At 57.1% G+C, this 20402-nt stretch overlaps 1 protein-coding gene across 1 annotated transcript; it reads right to left on the reverse strand.

The window, feature by feature from the left end:
* Positions 1-388: 388 nt before the first annotated feature.
* Cacng8 (calcium voltage-gated channel auxiliary subunit gamma 8) lies at positions 389-15097 on the reverse strand. The gene is made up of 5 exons (XM_076839243.2): positions 15091-15097; positions 14149-14496; positions 4026-4109; positions 2748-2888; positions 389-1370 (listed from the first exon to the last, which is right to left on the reverse strand). Exons 1-5 carry the CDS (start codon positions 15095-15097, stop codon positions 619-621), a joined length of 1332 nt encoding a protein of 443 aa, XP_076695358.1. The 3' UTR covers positions 389-618.
* Between the last annotated feature and the right edge of the window lie 5305 nt (positions 15098-20402).

Raw genomic sequence — 20402 nt, forward strand, 5'->3', positions numbered from 1 at the left:
GAATGAACGAGTAACTCTCTGCGCCTGCCTTTACGCCCCTTCCCCAGTGCCTTCCTGTGTGTCAGCACCTGCCACACAGCAGGTGCGTAATAAGCCCTTGTGGAAAGATGAATGGAAAAGTGAACGAACACCTGCGTCCATCTCTAGTCACTTGCCTTTCCGAGTCCCTTCTCTTGACCTCTCCCTTTATGTAGAGCTTATATATAGTATGTAGGTGTAACTCGTGTGCTATGGGCCCCTCTCCAGGAGTTGGGCTGGGCTGGGAGTCCCTCCCTCCCCTCCCCCCGCCCCTCCCCCACATGCACACAGCAAAACATTAAAAAGAAAACATCTCAAAACTGCAAAAAACACCACTGGCCCTCCCCCCGCCCCCTAAATCCCACAAAAAAATAAAACACGACGCTCCCTCAGCAGAGCCCCCTCCCTGCTTCACCCCTCCCTGGGGTCCCTTTGGCGGGTGAGGGGGCTCCCCGACGCCCGAGGCCGGGGAGGGGCGCAGGGGGAAGGCCACGCAGTCTCCAGCGCGCTCCCGGGGAAGAGCGAGGCGCCCCGACCCGGCAGCCTCTTGCACGCGCGCCCGCGCACGCGCCCCGGACACGCCCCGCTCCCCGCGCGCTCCTACACGGGCGTGGTTTTCCTGTTGAGCGTGTTGGTGTTGGAGGCGGCGGCCTCCTTGGCCAGGGTCCCGGGGGCGGGGGCGGCGGGCGCGGGCGGCGCGGGCGCGGGCGCGGCGGGCGGCCCGGTGACCGTGACCGTGACGCCGCCGCCCGCCTCCTTGGGGAAGGCGTTGTGCAGCGTGAGGAAGCCGGGAGCACCCCCGCGGTCCCGCTCGGCGCCCGCCCCGCTGCCGCCCCCGGCGCCCCCGGCCGCGCCGCTGTACGCGCCCGCGCCGCCGCCGCCGCCAGCCCCCGCCAACCCCGCGGCCACGCTGCCCTTGGACGGGTCGCGGCTGAGCGTGTACATGGAGATGTCCGTGGAGGCGAAGCCCGGGCCGCCCGGGCCGCCGGGAGACGCGTCCCGCGACGGCGACGGCTCGCTGGAGCGGGAGCTGGAGCGGGAGCGGCGGCGGTAGCGGAAGCGGTAACTGGGCAGACGGAGGATGGCCGAGGGGCCGCTCCCGCCACTGCCGCCCGCGCCCCCGCCGGCCTTGAGCAGGTCCGAGCGAGACTGGCAGTGCGCCTCGCGGCTGCGCTCGATGTAGATGTTGACGGCCAGCACGCCGATCACCTCGGCCAGGATGAAGGACAGCCCGCCGAAGTAGAAGGACCAGCCGTACGAGTAGTGGTTCTTCTTCTCCTCATCCCGCTTCGGGCCCGGCTCGCCCGCGTTGGCAGAGATGTACACGATCACTCCGATGATGTTGCTCAAGCCTGGGCGGGGACAGTTAGAGGGGAGCCTCCAGGCCACCAGGGCCCGGGCCCGCCCCTCCCTGCCCCGCCCCGCAGTCCAGGCCACGCCCCGCGAGGGTTAAGCTCCACCCAGGGAATTAGGCCCCGCCCCATTGGGCGAACCTCGACTCAGGACCTAGGCCCCAAACCCCCAGCCCCTCCACATGGAATGGGACAGTCAGGGCTCCGGATGGGCTAAGCTCCACTCGGTGGCCTAGACTCCGCCCCTGCTAGCCCAAGCTCCTGCTGCGCTGTTCTGATGGTCCAAACACTATTCTTGATGAGACGGTCACAGCCTGGGTTTCCAGGTCCTTTCTTGGTTGACTTAATTTATAAACTCAGTCTCCGCCATCTGCCCTTTGAACTCAAGGATGTGATCTCTCTATGTCCTGTCTACTGCTGATCTACACTCTCCAGCCTGGGTATCTACTCCAGGCGCTCCCCTGATGTTTTAAAATTCGATAAATCAGGTCCCCTTTCAACTCTAGGTCCCGCCTCCAGTTTGTCAAACCCCGCCCACTGTGGGTCTAGGCAAAGCTCCTCCACACCCCTCTCAGGCCTAACTAGCTCCAAATTTCAGGTCCTCCAGATCTTCCCTTGCAGATTTAGACCCAACCCCATGCAGACCCTGCTCTTTAAATATGCTAAATCCTCTCTCTTCTCCTTATCCTACCCCTTCAAACGACTCTGCCCCTGGAATTTCCCAGCTCTACTCTTGCAGAGCAGAAAGGGGAAGGGGGTCTTACTCCTAATAACACGCCTCTCAAGGAGTTGGTCTAAGCGCCCTAAATCACCCAGGCTACTAATGCCCTTAATGACATAATCCCTCCCATTTTGAATTTCCCAGGCACCGCCCAATCTTTTTAGCCACTCCTCCACACCGTCTTACTGGCCTAGCCCCTTCAGCCTTCATCTCTACATGGTTTCTCAGAACCACCCCCTTCTTGGAATCTACTGGACTTTAAAGCAGGCTGCTCGCATCTTCAAGCAAATCACGTTTTCCTTCTTCTGGCCCCTCCCTTCGGTGGCCAGCCCCGCCCCTCTAACCCCAATATCTCAAGCCTCTCTCAAGGTCCCACCCCCTTTCCAAAGCTCCTCCCCTTCCGCCTCCAGAACTGGGGGCTTTGGAACCTAAGCTCCCAGCATCCTGGGTTACGCTCCAGACACTGGTCTGAGCGCAAGAAGAATACACCTACCTTACCCAGCGGGAGGCGATGGAGCTTGGGAAGAGCCTAGAAAGGCTTCGGGCTCCAGGGGGCGCTCGGGGTAGGGTCTCTTTGCAGGCAGACCCGCGCACACACTCGCGCGCGCGCTCGCGGGGCCCGCTCCAGCCCGCCGCCCCTCCCCTCTGCCTCTCACCTGCTGCCACGAACAGGATCCCGGCTCCCAGAATGATGTTCCTCTTGGACTTGTAGACGCGGGAGGCCGCCACGCACACGCCCCCGAGCAGCAGCAGGATGGCGCTCAGGATGGGGAAGATGCTGGAGGCCCGGACAACTCCTGCGGGGAGGAAGAAAGGGAAGGAGGGAGGAAGGGAGCGAGGGCGGTGAGACGGGCCGCGGGCGCTCCCCGGCCCGCGGCGCCTCCTGCCTGCTTTCGCCACTGTTTCTTTCTGGATCTAGTTCTCGAATTCTGCCTCTCTGCCTGTGATCCTTTCTTTTTTCTTTCTTCTATTCTCCCGCCTGTTTTTAAAAATTTCTCCATATATTTATATATCTGATTTCCTCTCTTTTTTTCCCTCCGTTTCTTTTTTCCTTGGTCTATGTTTTTTCCTCTCCTGTCGTATGATTTTCCTCTTTCTCTAAACCACCCTCCCTCTCTATTCTTCTCTCAGCTTCTCCATTGTTCCTCTCCCATGTCTCTCTTTTCTTTCTTGGCGTTCCCTTCTGCGAATCTTCCCTTTCTCCAGATCTTCAAATGTTCTTCATACTTGTCTACACCCCTTCTCTCCCCTCCCTCCTCCTCCCTTTTCTGCCAGGCGTCATCTCTTTCTGAGTTTCTCCAGAACCCCCCTCCCCGCGACTCCTGCCTGGCTTCATTCAACCTTTCTGGGTCGCTCGCTCTCCCTCCCCTCTTCCTGGCTGCCCTCTCCCCTCTTCCCCCCCTGGCCTCTCCTCTTCCCCACCCCCATCTATCTCTCTCCCTCCATCTGTCTTTCTCCGTCTCTATCTCTCTGCAGTCCTTTCCATCCACCTCTAAAACCCCAGGCCACCAGACTTTGCGATTTCAGAGCCCGGCTGAGGCTGCAGCCAATCGTAACCCAAGCTTTGCCGCGTTCTCGGGGTGACTACCAATCGCAGCCCAGGCTTCCCCAGCCCGCTCCTGGAGTGGCCCGTCCCTGCCGCGGATTGGTCCACTGCCCGGGCGCGGCGGCCAATCCCAGCCCGAGAATCGACAGCCAGTCATTGTGCACAGCTGCCGCGAGTACCAAAGAGAACCGGGCGGCCAATCAGCAGCCAAGATCCCCCCTCGGCCCGCCCCGCGGTGAGAGGAGGGGGCGGGGACCCATCACTAGCCAATGGGGAGCCAGGGGATCTGAGCATCTGGACGCGGATCGGCTGGGAAGCTAACCTACGCGTGTGATCCAAGCGCCGGCCCGGCAGCCCCCTCCCCCCGGCTGTCCCGGACCCCACGTACGGAGCAGATACTCCGCGCTGTCGTGGTCGTAGTCCGTGTCCTCCGGAAAATGGTTGATCTTCACGCAGACGCCTCTTTTCAGCCCTGGAGAAGGGACGGGGGTGGTGGGGGTGGGAACTTCAGAGTTCGGGGCGGGGCGGCCCACAGGGAGAAAGCCCCCCCCTTCCCCAGACCCCTTCTCTCTGGTCTGATGGTGAGACAGAAGTCCTGGCCCTGAGCCGGTGTCGGTATCGGGACAACTTTCAACCTCTCTGGTCTGTTTCCCCACCTGTTAAAAAGGAAACAAAAAAACACCCAAAGGCTAATATCTTTCCAAGCACGCACTACAGGCTCCAGGACGTCTGCCCTGTAACCTGGGCTAAGACACTCATCCTGTCTGGCTTTCTCTTTCCCCTCTGAGGAAAAGGGTGTTGGTCTCAACTGTGTCAAGCCGCCCTTGTAACCCTAAACTTGTTGAGAAGTCTGAAACTGCGTGAGAAAACAAGGACTGAACTTCCCCTGAGACCCTGCGAAGTCCAGTTGCAGGAGGGAGCAGCCCAGTGGGTCGTGGGAGTTTGGTTTTTGGGAGGGATTCCCAGTCTAGCAGAATCTGGAACCTCCAGAGATGGAGTGGCTGAGGAGGGAGTGTAGGATGGCCCTAGGGGTACTGCAGGCTCTCCTCGGATCCTCATCCTCACACCCTCTGGAAACCTATCTGACTTCTTTGGAGACACACTGTCTATTTTACAACCTCTAGCACATAGCTGAAGAAAAAAAAAAGTATAAGTAAATTTAGATTCCTCAACTCTCCAAGCTCCCTCCAACCTCCAGGCCAGGGAACATTCTGTTCACATCCTCTGCTGATGTAGTACTTACCCTGCAGCTTCTTTAAAAAGCATTCCCTGCATGCACGAGCGGGCGTGCACACACACACACACACACACACACACACACACACACACTAGTTGGGCCAGTGGCCTCCTCTTGGGTACAACAGCTCCCTGGCGGCCCCCTAAAGGGTGTGCTTGGGTTGATTTACAATCATCCTACTCAAGCTGGGAGTTCCTCAAGGGGAAGGGCCTGGAGTCAGATTCCTTGTCCCTAGCATTGCCTGGTACCCAGAGACCTAGAAGAACAATAGACGGATGAATGAGTGAATGATGGACAGAATAGAAGGAGAGCAGAAGTGGAGAGTAAAGGCAGACCAATACAGGCAAAGAAGAGCCGAAGAAATGGGGGTAAAGAAAAGAATTGGTAAGAAGGAGGACACGGCAGTGAGTAATACCAATAAAAATGAACATTTGCTAAGTGCTTCCTAGGTGGATTAACTCGATAGGTACATAAGAGCCCCTGAGGGCTGGGAGCGTAGTTCAGTGCTAGAGCACTTGCCTAGCGTGGCCCAAGCCCCGGGTTCCATTCCCAGCACCTAGGAATTAAAAAGAAAGAAAGAAAAAAAAAAAAAAAGATTCCATGAAACATGTTGGTGTCACACAGTCCTACTGCTTTGGCAGGAAGCCTGACTCCACTCTTGTTACACCTTCTACCTTGTTGCAATACATAGGCCAACTTTCTGTTCCCTCACCCATAAAAAGCAGAAACTGGGACCTATGTCCAGGTTGATGTGAGGATTTGGTCTAGACCAGGAGAGGTAACTGATGTTTTACAGCCATTGTCCAGACATAGAAACCTGGGCACTGCATGGCTCATTAGCCCAGGACTGATGGGTGGAGGAAGCAGAACTCACACACACACCTCTGGGCCATAAGCATCTGGGCTGTTCACCACTGTGTTCACAGCATCCAGGACAATACCTAGCACATAGTAAGTGCTCAATAACTGTTTTTAATGAAAAGAATGATTGAATGGGCCAAGAAGCAGAAAAAACACTCCACATCACTATACCTTAGAGAAATTCAATCCAAACCACAAGGAGATACCATTTTATACCCAGTAGGAAGGCTGCTATTTTAAAAGGCAGAAAATAAAATTACAAGTGCTGGCAAAGATGTGGAGAAATGGGGCCCTTTGTTGGTGCAGAGGTTCCTCAAAAGTTGAAACAGAATTACCAGATGACTCAGCAGTTCCACCCTGGGTACACCCTGAAGAACTAAGCAAGAACTCAAAGGGATATTTACACCCCATTTTCATTGCAGCATTATTCAGATAGCCAAAAAGTGGAAAAGACTCAAACGTCCATTGACAGATGAATGGATAAGACAAACAAAATGTGATGTATACACGCCGTGGAATATCACTCTGCCTTTCCAAGGAAGGGGGTATGAAGTACACCATCACACCGATGAATCTTGAGGACGTTGTGCTATGTGAATCAAGCCAGTTACAGAGAGACAGATTCTGCATGATTATATGAGGCACCTGGAGCATCCGGCATCCGATTCATCAAAACCGAAGTAGATGGTATTTGGAGGGTGGGGGGAATGGATTGAGTTTCAGTTTTGCAGAAGAAAACACTTCTGGAGATTGGTTGTACAATGTGAATGTACTTAACATTACTGAAAATTATTAAGATGGTAAATTTAGGTCATGCATATTGTACCCCAACTTTAAAAAAAGAAGGTGAATGGATGTACACTCCCTGGTGTAAACTCTGACCCATCCTTGGGGTCACAGGTGAGACTGTGAGCTCCAGTTCCCCTCTTTCTTGGGTGGAATCACAGTCCTTCTCTCAAAGCACCAATACTTACATGAGATGGGCCTGAAACCATGCACAGGACGCACAGTGCTGCCTAGCACCTAGCCCCAGTGGCTACCAGGCAGCTTGGGGCAGGAGCCACATGTCACTGGTTACTTAGGACAAGCCCCAGGAGAAAGACAGCGGCGGGATCCTTGCTTCACATTTGGGGAAACTGAGGCAAGACAACTCTAGAAGTCAGCCTGTCTCCAGCGGACACTCCTGGAGGAAGTCAAGCAGCCCTGGTTTCCGCCGGGCTGGGCCTGTGTGGACCATAGACCATGGTGGCTGCCCGGGCTCTGGGGGCAAGTCCTCCACACTCAGCCTCCCAGTTGTGGCTTCCCAGCTGTGTTGCTTTAGGAACCCAAATGTCCTTGAGATGGTGTGGTGGTTACAGCACAGGCCTCTGTCTGCTGGCTGGCCCACACGGAGGTGGAGCTGGGAACGAGGGTTAAGGGGTCCCGCGGCTTCCTGCTCTGACCAACCAGAGGACCCGCTTGGTGAGATAGTGCGCAGCCATGCTCAGCACGCGCTGGGGAGGGGGGTTGGATTGGGTGGGTCTGGCCTCCTGGGTCCTGAGCAGAGCCGAGGCGGGAGCCTAGACTCTGGAGGACCCACTGACAGACCACCAGCCCTACAGGTGGCAACCCCACCAGCGTGCGGGGACCACACGGGCTCCAGGCTGCACGTGGAGAAAGCATGTGCGATACTTCACGAGTCATTTTTTGTGTATTGATTACCTGTTCAAATGACGTTCGGGCCATGCTGGGTTAAACTATCAAGTTCACCTATTTAGTTTTATTTGTTTTAATGTTACTACTAGATATTTGAAAATATGTGGCCGTTGTTATATTTCTATCTGGCCTGGGTGACTAGGAGGAAGGACCCAGGGCTCAGTTGCCTGAATGTCTAGTAATACTATGAAGAAAACAGCAGAGACAACAAAATGCAAACCCCATAATCCAGCCCTCCCAGCACCTGCCAGCCTGTAAAGTGGCACTCACAGGATCTCTTCCACGGCCTCTCTGACCTGGGGCAGCAGGGGCTCCTGCCATCCTACCTCCCCACTGACAAATGAAACACAGAAAGGCTAAATACAGCCCAGTGGGTGGTACACACCCGTCATCCCAGGCTGAGGCAAGAGGCCAAGTTTGAGGCCAGTCTCAAGAACTTAGTGAGGCCCTATGCAACTTAGCGAGACCCTGATTTGAAATTAAAAAAATTAAAAAAGGGCTGGGGATGTGGCTCAGTGATAAAGTGCCTCTGGGTTTCATCCCCAGTGAGAGAGAGGAAAAAAGGAAGGAAAGAAAAGCAGTAGTTAAACACATGGCCCAAGGTCAGAAAGGTTAAATACATGGCCCAAGGTCACACAGCTGCCTATAGCAGACAAAGGTAGATCCATTTGTCTTGTCCAAGAGCTTGTGTCTCATACTGCTTTCCACTGAGGAGATGAGGACTGAGCCCCAAATCCCCAGGGGAAGTGTGTTCAGAGGTCTAGTTCCTCCTCTCCTGGCTTCCTGCTGGGCTGGGTTCCTGCTGGGGGATTTGTCCCTTGTTCTGGGAAACAGAATAGACCTGGATTCCAATCCAGACCCCAAGGGGCATGAGCTGTGTGACCTTGGGCAAAGCACTGCACTTCTCTGAGCCCTTGCTCTCTCTTCCAGTTAACAGTAGCTACTTGGCAGGTTATCATAGCATTCCATGATGAATGATTGACAGTTACAGTGACAACAAAGTCAGCCTTCACCTACCCGTCCTCGACACACTACCCTGGCTGGCGGGCGGGATACCCACTTACCTGGTTTTGCTCACATCTCCTAGGCTTGCTTCCCCCCTCCCTCATGTTTTGACTCTTTGGCTCCATCTCTGAGCCGGCTCCTTCTCCAGGTAACCTCTCCTGCAACTACAATGATGACCCTCCCATTCCCACCTGCAGTCTAACCTCTTCCCTGACTCCAGCCTCAGGCACCCGCTGGCCAGCAGCCCCCGAGGAGGGGCAGCAGATTGAAGCCCTGTGACAAAGGCGGCTGCAAAGGGGTTTGACAATCTGTACGTGCTGTGCGGCACGTGACAGACGAAGATCCCATGACATGGGGAAGTGACATGAAGTGCACATTGCAGTGTCCATAAAGGGACTTTGATCGGGGCGGACACACTCACCTAGTCTCCGGTTATCTTCGGGCACAGTTGTGACAGAGACCGCCCGTCCACAGAGCCTAAAATAACTCCCCTGTGGTTTCTCGATTCGCTGCCCTCTGTCCTAGGTGCTGTCTCTTAGTGGGTATCTTGAATTTAACATGACAAAACCTGAGCCTCGAGTCCCTCCTTAATAAGGAGATGAAACAAGACACCTGCTGTCCATGTCCTTAGGTGCTCAGGCCAGAGCCTGGGCATGGCCAGGGGCCGATTTTAACCCAACACCTAGGGACAATTTACGTTTTGATCAGTACAGTGGGGAGGGGGCTTTGGACATGCAGTGGGGGAGGCCAGGGAGGCTGCTCAGTGTCCTGCGGTGCCCAGCGTGCTCCAGCCCACAGTGGGGAATCGGCCTGAGATGCCGCCGGCTCTTCTCCCCTCACGCCCCACAGCAGTGACCGTGGCCACCCTTGCCCACGGAAGCCCTGGAATGTACTAGGAATTCAAGGCACTCCTCAGCCACAGTTCCCACTGGGGATGAGCCACCTCCTGTTTCCCCTTTTGCCTTCCCCTTAGTCATTTCTCCACCCTGCAGCAAGAGCCCTCCTGGTAAAATCCAAGTAGGCTCCTGTGCCTTCTCTGCTCAAGAATCTTCGATGGCTCCCAACTCAAGAGTTAAAGCAAGGTCCTCTGAGGAATGCACAGGAACCTGAGATCAGGACACTGATATCTCTTTGCCTGTGATTCCTCCTGCTTTCCCCCTTCCCTCACTCTGCCCCAACCATGCTGAACCCTCCCTGGCAGCCAGGCGCACAGGCTCACTCCCACCCAGGGGCTCTGCAACTCCTGCAGGCTTCCACGCACAGGGCACCAGCTCCCTGGGCACAGCCATGTCCCTGGTGCTAGGCTTCCTCCCCACACACACCTCCCCCCCGCTCCTGCTCCTCCTTAGCACTCGGTTCTCTATAACACTCTAAATGCTTTATTTATTTACCTCCATATTATCTGTCACTCTCTAGAACACAAGGTAATTAAGGACAGGAATTTTTGTCTTTTCCCCTCTGCTGCCCCAGAATCAAGAACAGAACCTGACACAGTATCAAGCCAATAAAAATTGGTTGTTGGGTGAGTGGATGATGCTCTTAATCTTTGGACACATTGTCCTGGGTTCCACTGTGCAAGCCCCACACCTGGCTCTGTGCCTGGTGCCTGACCTGGGAGTGGACATGAACTCAAACATCCTGACCACAGTGACAAGGAGAGACGAGGTCCCCATGAGGCAAGAGGGAGTGGAGGCCACTGAGGAGAGGTGGAGAGGCCATGCCTGATCTGCAAAGGCACCTGCTGCTCAGTCACAGTCAGTGCCACAGAGCCCACCCTGCCAGGTCTTCCGAGGCCTCTAGAGTAATGGGTCTTCCATGTATGGTCTCCCTATTTTTAATTGTTGGCAACTGATTCAAATTTCAGATTTTGTTTCAAACCCTCCAGATGCCAGTGAGCACATCTGCAAAGCCCACTTGTTTCATAGCTGGGTAACGTTTGGCAAGTGGCTTGATCTCTCTGAGCCTCAGTTTCCTGATCCCTGACAGGAAGATGTGTCTACCTCGTAGGGGTAAGGGAGAACAGAATTTCTGGCTTGTGGTAAGTACGTGCTTAGCAGAACAGGAGAAAGGGACAGAAGAAAAGAGAGAGGCAAATAAGAAGATTAAAGGGATTTCAATCTTGTGGAGGCAGAAGGGCACTGTGGGGCTGCTGGTCCTATCCCTTCACTCGCAGACCTGGACTCTGAGGCTCAGAGAGGTAGAGAGAGAGGCCACACAGGGGACAGGTGCACAGGAAGGATGCGTGCTTCCCAGCCCAGCAGTCCCACGGTACGTACGAAGGAAATACAGATGCTGAGAGCAGGAGACCGAGAAACTGGGGAGGAGGACTGCAGAAGCCTCAGAGGAGCACGGAGACCTTGCAGGGAAAGAGAGGAACCCAGAGGAGCACGGGGACCTAGCAGGGGAAAGAGAGGATCACAGAGGAGCACGGAGACCTAGCAGGGAAAGAGAGGAGCCCAGAGGAGCACGGGGACCTAGCAGGGGAAAGAGAGGATCCCAGAGGAGCACAGGGACCTAGCAGGGGGAAGAGAGGAGCCCAGAGGAGCCTGGGGACCTAGCAGGGGAAAGAGGATCACAGAGGAGCACGGGGACCTAGCAGGGGAAAGAGAGGAGCCCAGAGGAGCACGGGGACCTAGCAGGGGAAAGAGAGGATCCCAGAGGAGCACAGGGACCTAGCAGGGGGAAGAGAGGAGCCCAGAGGAGCCTGGGGACCTAGCAGGGGAAAGAGGATCACAGAGGAGCACGGGGACCTAGCAGGGGAAAGAGAGGAGCCCAGAGGAGCACGGAGACCTAGCAGGGGAAAGAGGATCACAGAGGAGCACGGGGACCTAGCAGGGGGAAGAGAGGAGCCCAGAGGAACACGGGGACCTAGCAGGGGAAAGAGAGGATCACAGAGGAGCACAGAGACCTAGCAGGGGAAAGAGAGGAGCCCAGAGGAGCATGGGGACCTAGCAGGGAAAGAGAGGAGCCCAGAGGAGCACGGGGACCTAGCAGGGGAAAGAGAGGAGCCCAGAGGAGCACGGGGACCTAGCAGGGGAAGGAGAGGAGCCCAGAGGAGCACAGGGACCTAGCAGGGGAAAGAGAGGAGCCCAGAGGAGCACGGGGACCTAGCAGGGGAAGGAGAGGAGCCCAGAGGAGCACGGAGACCTAGCAGGGGAAGGAGAGGATCACAGAGGAGCACGGGGACCTAGCAGGGGAAGGAGAGGATCACAGAGGAGCACGGGGACCTAGCAGGGGAAGGAGAGGATCACAGAGGAGCACGGGGACCTAGCAGGGGGAAGAGAGGAGCCCAGAGGAGCCTGGGGACCTAGCAGGGGAAAGAGAGGAGCCCAGAGGAGCACGGGGACCTAGCAGGGGAAAGAGAGGATCACAGAGGAGCACGGGGACCTAGCAGGGGAAAGAGAGGAGCCCAGAGGAGCCTGGGGACCTAGCAGGGGAAAGAGAGGAGCCCAGAGGAGCACGGGGACCTAGCAGGGGAAAGAGAGGATCACAGAGGAGCACGGGGACCTAGCAGGGGAAAGAGAGGAGCCCAGAGGAGCACGGGGACCTAGCAGGGGAAAGAGAGGAGCCCAGAGGAGCCTGGGGACCTAGCAGGGGAAAGAGAGGAGCCCAGAGGAGCACGGGGACCTAGCAGGGGAAAGAGAGGAGCCCAGAGGAGCACGGGGACCTAGCAGGGGAAAGAGAGGATCACAGAGGAGCACGGAGACCTAGCAGGGGAAAGAGAGGAGCCCAGAGGAGCACGGGGACCTAGCAGGGGAAAGAGAGGAGCCCAGAGGAGCACAGGGACCTAGCAGGGGAAAGAGAGGAGCCCAGAGGAGCACGGAGACCTAGCAGGGGAAAGAGAGGAGCCCAGAGGAGCACGGGGACCTAGCAGGGGAAAGAGAGGAGCCCAGAGGAGCACGGGGACCTAGCAGGGGAAAGAGAGGAGCCCAGAGGAGCACGGGGACCTAGCAGGGGAAAGAGAGGAGCCCAGAGGAGCACGGAGACCTAGCAGGGGAAAGAGAGGAGCCCAGAGGAGCACGGGGACCTAGCAGGGGAAAGAGAGGAGCCCAGAGGAGCACGGAGACCTAGCAGGGGAAAGAGAGGAGCCCAGAGGAGCACGGGGACCTAGCAGGGGAAAGAGAGGAGCCCAGAGGAGCACGGGGACCTAGCAGGGGAAAGAGAGGAGCCCAGAGGAGCACGGGGACCTAGCAGGGGAAAGAGAGGAGCCCAGAGGAGCACGGGGACCTAGCAGGGGAAGGAGAGGATCACAGAGGAGCACGGGGACCTAGCAGGGGGAAGAGAGGAGCCCAGAGGAACACGGGGACCTAGCAGGGGAAAGAGAGGAGCCCAGAGGAGCACGGGGACCTAGCAGGGGAAAGAGAGGAGCCCAGAGGAGCACGGGGACCTAGCAGGGGAAAGAGAGGATCACAGAGGAGCACGGGGACCTAGCAGGGGAAAGAGGATCACAGAGGTGCACGGGGACCTAGCAGGGAAAAGAGAGGAGCCCAGAGGATCACGGGGACCTAGCAGGGGAAAGAGAGGATCACAGAGGAGCACGGGGACCTAGCAGGGGAAAGAGGGGAGCCCAGAGGAACACGGGGACCTAGCAGGGAAAGAGAGGATCACAGAGGAGCACGGGGACCTAGCAGGGAAAGAGAGGATCACAGAGGAGCACGGGGACCTAGCAGGGGGAAGAGAGGAGCCCAGAGGAGCCTGGGGACCTAGCAGGGGAAAGAGAGGAGCCCAGAGGAAAAGAATCAAGATGGGGATCTGAGGAGGAGGCAAGGTCAGGAGAGTGAAACTGTACAGTCTAGAAATGAGGAATCCAGCTATGCATGCCTGAAATCCTAGTGACTCAGGAGACTGAGGCAGGATCACAAGTTCAAGGCCAGCTGGGCAACTTAGTGAGACCGTCTCAAAATAAAATGAAGAGTGTCAGGGATGCAGCTCAGGGGTGGAGTGATTGCCTGGCATAGTGAGGCTCCGGGTCCATCCTCAGTGCCACAAAGAGAAGGAGAGATAGTGGTGGTGGTAGTAGTAGTAGTTGGAAGACGGAGCAGGAAGGAGAGGAGGAGGAGGAGTGGAGGAATGTGCAGAGGAAGAAGTAGAAGGCACAGGGGAGGGAAGATGAAGGGAAAGGAGGAAAGGACACCCTGGGAGTCTGGAGAAGTCGTGGGGGCTGCAGATGGAAGACAGACCTGCAGGAGGAAGGTGGCAGGGGGAGAAGAGGAGGGGCCCGAGTCACACCTCCATTCCAGGTAAAGCAGAAGTGCCAAGGGAGCCACGGAACCCAAGAGGAGGCCAAGCGGGGTGGAGGAAGGGGCCCCAGAGACGGGAGGGGTAGGAGCGTTGAAGGGGAGGATGCAGGAGGCCAGGGGCAGGTGGGATGGGGCGGGTTAGTGGAGAAGAAGGGTCAAACTCAGGGTGGGAGGAAAGAGAGGAGGGTTGAGGCCCCAGCGAGTGCGGGAGAGGGAGGGCAGAGGGACGGGTGCTGGGAGCAGGGAAGGGGGCGACAGAATGAATGAAAGATGAGCTAAGGGGCTCCCCCGAGGAAGGGGGCACCAACGTGCAGAGAGGCGAGGCCAGGCCGAGGAGCTGAGCTGGGCCGGGTGCGGCAGCAGAGTGGGTGGAGTGGGGCGGAGCAGGGACCGAGAGGGACGCCCTGGAGGCCTGACGGGGCGCCAGCGCAGGGCTGGCGCGGTGGCGGCCGGCAGGCCCTCCCGCACCCTACCTTCCAGGCAGCAGATCCTCCAGAGGCCCGAGTGCGTGAGGCCCCCGGGGTCCTTCTTCTCGGAGGCGCCGCCGCCCCCGCGATGCTGGGGGCCGTCGTCGCCGGCCGTGAGGTTGGTGGTGTTGCAGATGAGCGCGCGCGTGTACAGCCAGTAGTCGGTGCTGATGGCGATGGTCATGAGCCCGAAGGCCGCGAAGGCCCCCACCGTGGTCAGCAGCACCTGCACGCCCTTCTCGCACCAGAGGCCCCTCTCTTCGTTCCAGCGCTTCAGCGACTCCAGTTTGACCACGGGCAGCCGGGGGGCCGTGGGCCACCACCGGGGCAGCGGGGGCGGGGCCGTGCCGGCGGCTGGGGGGGGTCACAGCGCAGGCAGAAGCGGGGGGGCCGGGAACCGGCGGGGCGGGGCGGGGGCGGCGAGCAGGAGGCTGCGGCGGGGCGGGGGTCAGGGCAGGGCCATGGTCTCCGGCTGGGGAGGGCAGGGTGAGAGAAGGGATTAGATGGCACCGAGGCTCTCCCAGCCCTCCCCCGCGCCCGCCCGGGAAAGACTGTGCCCCCTTGAAGAAACTCCTTCCACCCTGGTCCCCATCCCTGGAAAGGAAACCCTCCGCAAGTATCGTCCCCTGCCCCCCAAAGTCCACCAGCCAGGTTTTATACCCTGAGAGCTGCTCTGCGGGGCCACTGTCCTCCCCTTGGAAGCCACCCAACCCGGGCCCCACTGCCTCCTCCTCCAAGGAAGGCCTGACCCTCCTCCTTTCTGTCAAGACCCCCCACCTTCCCCGGGGCCTTCTCTGTACCGATCTTCCCCTCTTCCCTGCCGGTCCCACCTCTGCAACGGCTGGGAGGCCTCTGAAAATGCCCTCCTGACCCTGGCTTTGCCTAAAGTATCTCCACAATTTGGGAATCCCCAGTCCCTCCACTTCCACCTCTTCTTTGGAGAAATACCTTCCATAGCCTGACATTATTGGTACAGTTTCCTCTACTTAGGAAAAATAGATTGTTCAATCCCACCTCAGCTTAAAAAAAAAAAAAAAAAAACAACACAACTTTCCCAAGTGACCCTCATTATTTGCACAAGCCAGGATAACCGGAGCACTACCACTCACTCCCCTTCCCTTCCCAGCCCCTGTGCCTCAGGACACAGGTTTGCAGCCTCCAACACACCTTTCCAGAGGACTTTTAAAAATTCTAATATCTGGGTCCCACTGGGAAATTCCTCTTAATTGGCCTGGAGCGGCCAAACATCTAGATTTTCAAAAACTCCCTTGGGAAGTGGAACGTGCAGGCTAGGTTAGACCCCCGGTTTAAGAGAATGCCTCCCTGGCAGTCACATCCCCTTTGACGACCCCAGGTGTCCCCAGTCCTGTCTTTGACTCCAAGAGAGCTCCTCACTCTCTCCTTTGCTTATCAAAGTCTTCCAAATCTGGCCCTGCTACCTCTACAACTTAGATTAACTCATCACCGTCACATTCTCCTCCATGATGACCACCCCCCACCTTGAGCATCTGAGCGTCTCTGCCCACAACACCTGCTTCCTCCAAACCCCAGTTTCTCTCCATTCAGGAAAGTCCCAATACCTGACCTGTGCACCACCGCTATCCAAAATTAACCCCTGCATGCACTGGCCCTGGTCCTCTGTCCCTGCACCATGGCCCATGCCCTCAGCCCCCATCAGAAGCTCACCATCTGCATCACAGAGGATCCCTCGCTCGCTCTGGGTCTCCCAACTCACTTGGAACCTTGCTGTCTTTCAGGTTCAAGGAAGCGCCCTCCCAACTTCTCTTACACCACGAACAGTCCCCTCAATCTTGTCGGCTAGCTTCACCCTCTTTAGCTCCTAGCATCTCCGCCAAAAGGGAGACCCTCTCCTCTGCCCCCATGGACTGTCTTTCTTGGGAACACCCCCACATTATCCCCCACAGCCATTTCACATGTGCAGGAACTTACAGAGAAGCCCCCAACTTCTTCCAGACTTAAAAAGATCCTCTAATCCACTGCACCCTCAGAAAAATGTGATCCGCAAGACTGCAACTCTCTTTTCAACTGGGAACAATTGCCCACTCTGCCCCCCCCCACTGTCCATTCACTTCTCTCTCTCACAGCTCCCCACCACCATGCCACCATACCCCAGCCTCCTGACGCCACCATACCCACTCCCCCTGGCCATGTGTCCTTTAGCTGTTTCCACCACTTTCCTAGACTTCTTCCTCAAGTCCCCCTAGAGTAAGGAGCCGGGCAGCCTTACAGGAGGGGAAATAAACCCCCAAACCTAGGTCCCCCTGCAGGGTGACCTTGGCCTCCCAGTTTCCTCTGGCTCTCCGCCCCCCATCAGCTGGCCTCAGACCCCGGTCCTCCCAGGAGGGGCTGCTGAGAAAGGTTGTCTAGGGGGGCGTCTCCATGGCAACGGGGCCTAGTGCCCCACACATGTGTTCCCTCCCCCACTGCAACTCCTGCCTGCCCACACAGCCCCCTCCTGGGCACGCTGGACGTGGTGTCCCTAGCCTCTGTCCTGGTGCTCGGTCTTGGCCCCTTCCTCTCTTTTCTCACCAGAGCCAGCCCCTCTCCTGCCTCTCGGCCTCTTCTTCCTGGCCCCTGGCCCCCAGCGCAGCCACCTCTGCTGTCCTGACTAATCTCTGCTTCCACAGGGTGAGCCTGTGACCCCGGGATGTACCTCCCCACTGCTGGGCCCCTACCACCTGGGACAGAGAGGAAGGGATGAGGAGGGAAAGGAGGGAATTTCTCCATCAATAAAGATTTGAGGATCTTTTCATTTTGCCAATTTGGGGGACAATCTGTTTGGCTTTAGGGACTCTTCATTGACTCCATCTGCCCGCGGCTGCAAAGGAGGAAGGAACAGGGGACCCTCCAATTCTAAAGCTTCCGGATAGGAGGGGGTCACTGTCCTCTCTTCTGCGGGCCGGCTCCTTTCTCCAGAATTAGGGGGGTCAGAGAGCCTGAATTCTACATCCACCCACCTCCGATTAATAAGAAGATGGTCTCACCTCTGTGATCGATAGGTCAACTCTCCGATGCACTGGGCAGGGATGTCCAGCCCCCCCGCCGACACCCCCCCAGAAAAGCCCTTTTGGCTCCCAATTCTCGCAGCTTCCCCCTCCCCCAGCAGTGAGGGACCCAGGCGTCCGACCTGGTGGGGGTGAAATGAGGAGGCGTAAGAGGAATGGGGTGCGGAGGCGGAGGGGGAGCTGGGGCAGCTCTGAGTCTGGGCCCCCCCGGGAGTGAGGGTCTGGATTAAAAAAAAAAAGGTGAAGAGACAATTTGGTTCTCGTGTCGCTGGGTAAAGTGCGGAGCTGGAGGACGGGAGAGGGAGGGAGGAGGGAGGGAGGGGGAGGGGAGCTGCTGAGGGATGGGGAGCCTCTGAGAGGAGATGGATGGGGGAAGGGAGAGGATGGGGGGCAGGGTCTGGGTGGCAGAAGCAAGCTGGGGAAGAAGAGAGTGAGAGCTGGGGAGGGAGGGAGAGAGACAGCGAGACAGGAGAGACGGGAAGAGAGACTCGGAGACGGGGAAACAGGAATGGGGGAGGGAGGAATTTGGGGGAGGCAGAGACTGGTAACAGAAGGAAGTTGGAGAGACACACACAGAGAGAAATACCCGGGGAGAGAAGGGGACAGAGACGGAGACCTGAGAGAGGAACCAAGGGATGGAGTGGGGGAGGGCTGGGGTAAGGGGGAGGGGGGGTCGGGAACTGAGTAACAGAAGGGAAGGAGGACAAGGGACAGAGTCATCCAGAGAGGAGGAAGGAGAGACAGATGGGAGAGACAGACAGAGGGACTGAGAGGATGGGGGAGAACTGGGAAGACGGGAAGCAATGGAAAGGGGGAAGGGGAGAAGCGGGGAAGGGGCAAGGTCTTGGTGGAGAGAGGGTGACTGACAGGAAGAGAGAGTAAATAAGGAGAGAAAATTAGGGGAGAGGGCTCTGGGTGACAGAAGGTGCCTGAAGACAGAAAGCCAGGTGCAGAAGGAAAGAGAGACCCAGAAAGAGAGACAGATGGAGAGAGACTGAGACTGGAGAGAGACCCAGAGACCCAGAGACAGGCAGAGGCTGGGGGAACACCACAGGGAGCCCGAGAAAAATAATGAAGAGGGGTCCGCTCAGAGGCACTGAGGGGGCCAGAGACGCAGGGTACCTGCCCCTCCCCCCTCGCGTCCCCCGCCCCTGAACCCTACCCCCACCCCCATTTCAAAGCCACCACCCCCACCCCCACTAGCCTCCATCTCTCAGCATCGCTTGCCGCCGCCACCGCCTCTTCCTGTCGTCATGGCAACAGGATCCAGGCGCCCAGCCAAGGCTGGCAGCCGCGGCCGGAAATGAGGGGAGGGCCTTTTAAAAAGGACCCCAGGAAAGCTCCCCTTTCCCCAAATCCAAGGAAAAGCTCAACTTTTCAGGGTCTTTCCACCTCCTTCCCCTAGTAGCAAGGGCAAAGATCCTGCCAAGACTCGAATCCGATTGAATCCGTAAGGATAGAGAGCATTTTGACTTTCACCAACAATTCTTTTTCCTTTCACCCCCTACTGACTGATGGGGAGGAAGGGGTACAGTTAGAGTCCCCCCAACATGGGGCTGGGGCTGGGGAGGAAAGTGGCCTGCCACAAGCTGTGGAAACACTCCTTCCTGTGGGCCCGGCTGAGAGCTGCCCAGCCAACGGTTTCCAGAAGGATGCATGTGTCCATGTGTCCACCCCAGAACTAGCCACCAACAGGGCTGGGACAGGAGGGCAGTCAGAAAGTTTGGTCTTGGTCTGAATCTCAGGAATGTCCCTTAGCCACTGTGTGACCTTGGACAAAGCACTCACTCGCCGTGGCCTAAACTCAGTTGTTCCCAGCTACAGAGGGGCAGAGGGGACCAGCTGCCTCCAGTTAGTGGAGCACACTGATGGGGAGGGCTTCTCGCGTCCTGTAGGCAAGCAGGTTTCCCAGGACTGCTCCCCGTCTTCGCCTTCAGCTGGGCAGCCTGCGGGCTCCGGTCTCTCGTGGAATTCTGACAGAGTCCTTGCTGCGCGGTGGGCAGCCATACGCCCATGTCATAGATGAGCAAACTGAGGTCCCCATGTGTGATGGCTCATCCAGGAAATCAATAAGAGGCAGAGCCGGGGACCAAGCAGCCTCTTCACAGGGAGTAACTGGGGCAGGGGTGGCCAGCAAGAAGTGACTTGTGAAGCCCTTTAGCCCCACCCACCTCCTGGGGCTGCCTGTACTCCTCTTGGTGCTCTGCTCAGTGTCTGTACAGCTGGCCTCTTCCATGTCTGTCAGTACCCAGTGGCTCCCGCGCCCACTGGCATTTCTTTAGCTCAGTTCACTTGATTCTCACTGTGCCCTGAGAAGGACGGGAGTTTCAAGAAGCATTCAGACACCACTGGTTTAGAAGCAAAGAAAAACAGTCCCTGAAGGAAGGGACCTGGAATTTACTCATCCGCTCTTCTGCCAGGGAGAAGACTCCAGTAGGAAACAAGGTGGCAGCCAATACCAGTTGATTGAGTGGTTACCATTACACACTCTGCAGCTTGCGGGCCTCAGCCCAGACCTCAAAGGGTTAGGGTTCTGTTATTGGCCCCTGTTTTGAAGATGTGGGAACTGAGGCTGGGAGAGGCTGGCATGTGCCGTAGCTTGAAGTAGTGTCAGTGCATGTCACAGTCAGAGCATCAGATGACCTTACAAGCCAGGGCTCCTCAACCTCAGCACTACTGATATCTGGGACTTTTCTGTCCTAGGGGCTTTGTTGAGACATTTGCATGCTGTGCCACCCGCTCACTTGCACTGGGTCACTTGATGCCTGTTAGTTGCAGAGGTGTGCTACCATCAACTTAAGTCAACTTTAGGACAATCTCATTAGCTCTCAGAAATGCCAGTCACCCCTCAGCCATCACCCACAATCTCCTCCAGCCCCAGGTAATCAGCGCACTTTCTCTCTACAGAGTTCCCTGTTCTGGGCATTTCTCAGAGGCAAAGTCTCACGGCTTCTTTCATTTAGCCCATTCCTCTAGATTCACATGTTGCAGCATGGGCCAGGGCTTTGTTCCGCTTCATGCCTGAGTAATACTCCTCAGCATGGACTTACCACACTTTATCCATTAGTCTATCACAGGCCACAGGATTGCCTCCATGTTTGGGGTGGTATGAATCATGCTGCTGTGTACATTAGAGCAGACATTTCCTTGTGGATGTGTTTTTTCATCTCTTAGCCCTGGGCCTAGGGGTGGAATCAGGGGTTCACCCTTTTCAGCACTCCCGCACAGCTCAGG

Source organism: Callospermophilus lateralis, chromosome 18, assembly GCF_048772815.1.
Source record: "Callospermophilus lateralis isolate mCalLat2 chromosome 18, mCalLat2.hap1, whole genome shotgun sequence".
Taxonomy (NCBI): domain Eukaryota; kingdom Metazoa; phylum Chordata; class Mammalia; order Rodentia; family Sciuridae; genus Callospermophilus; species Callospermophilus lateralis.

Excerpts from the sequence above, each read along its gene's own strand:
- Cacng8 (XM_076839243.2), bottom strand. Across the intron at positions 2,889-4,025 it reads CAGCGCGGAGTATCTGCTCC|GAGTTGTCCGGGCCTCCAGC; the intron begins GTACGTGGGGTC and ends TCCTCCCCGCAG. Across the intron at positions 1,371-2,747 it reads GATCCTGTTCGTGGCAGCAG|GCTTGAGCAACATCATCGGA; the intron begins GTGAGAGGCAGA and ends GTCCCCGCCCAG.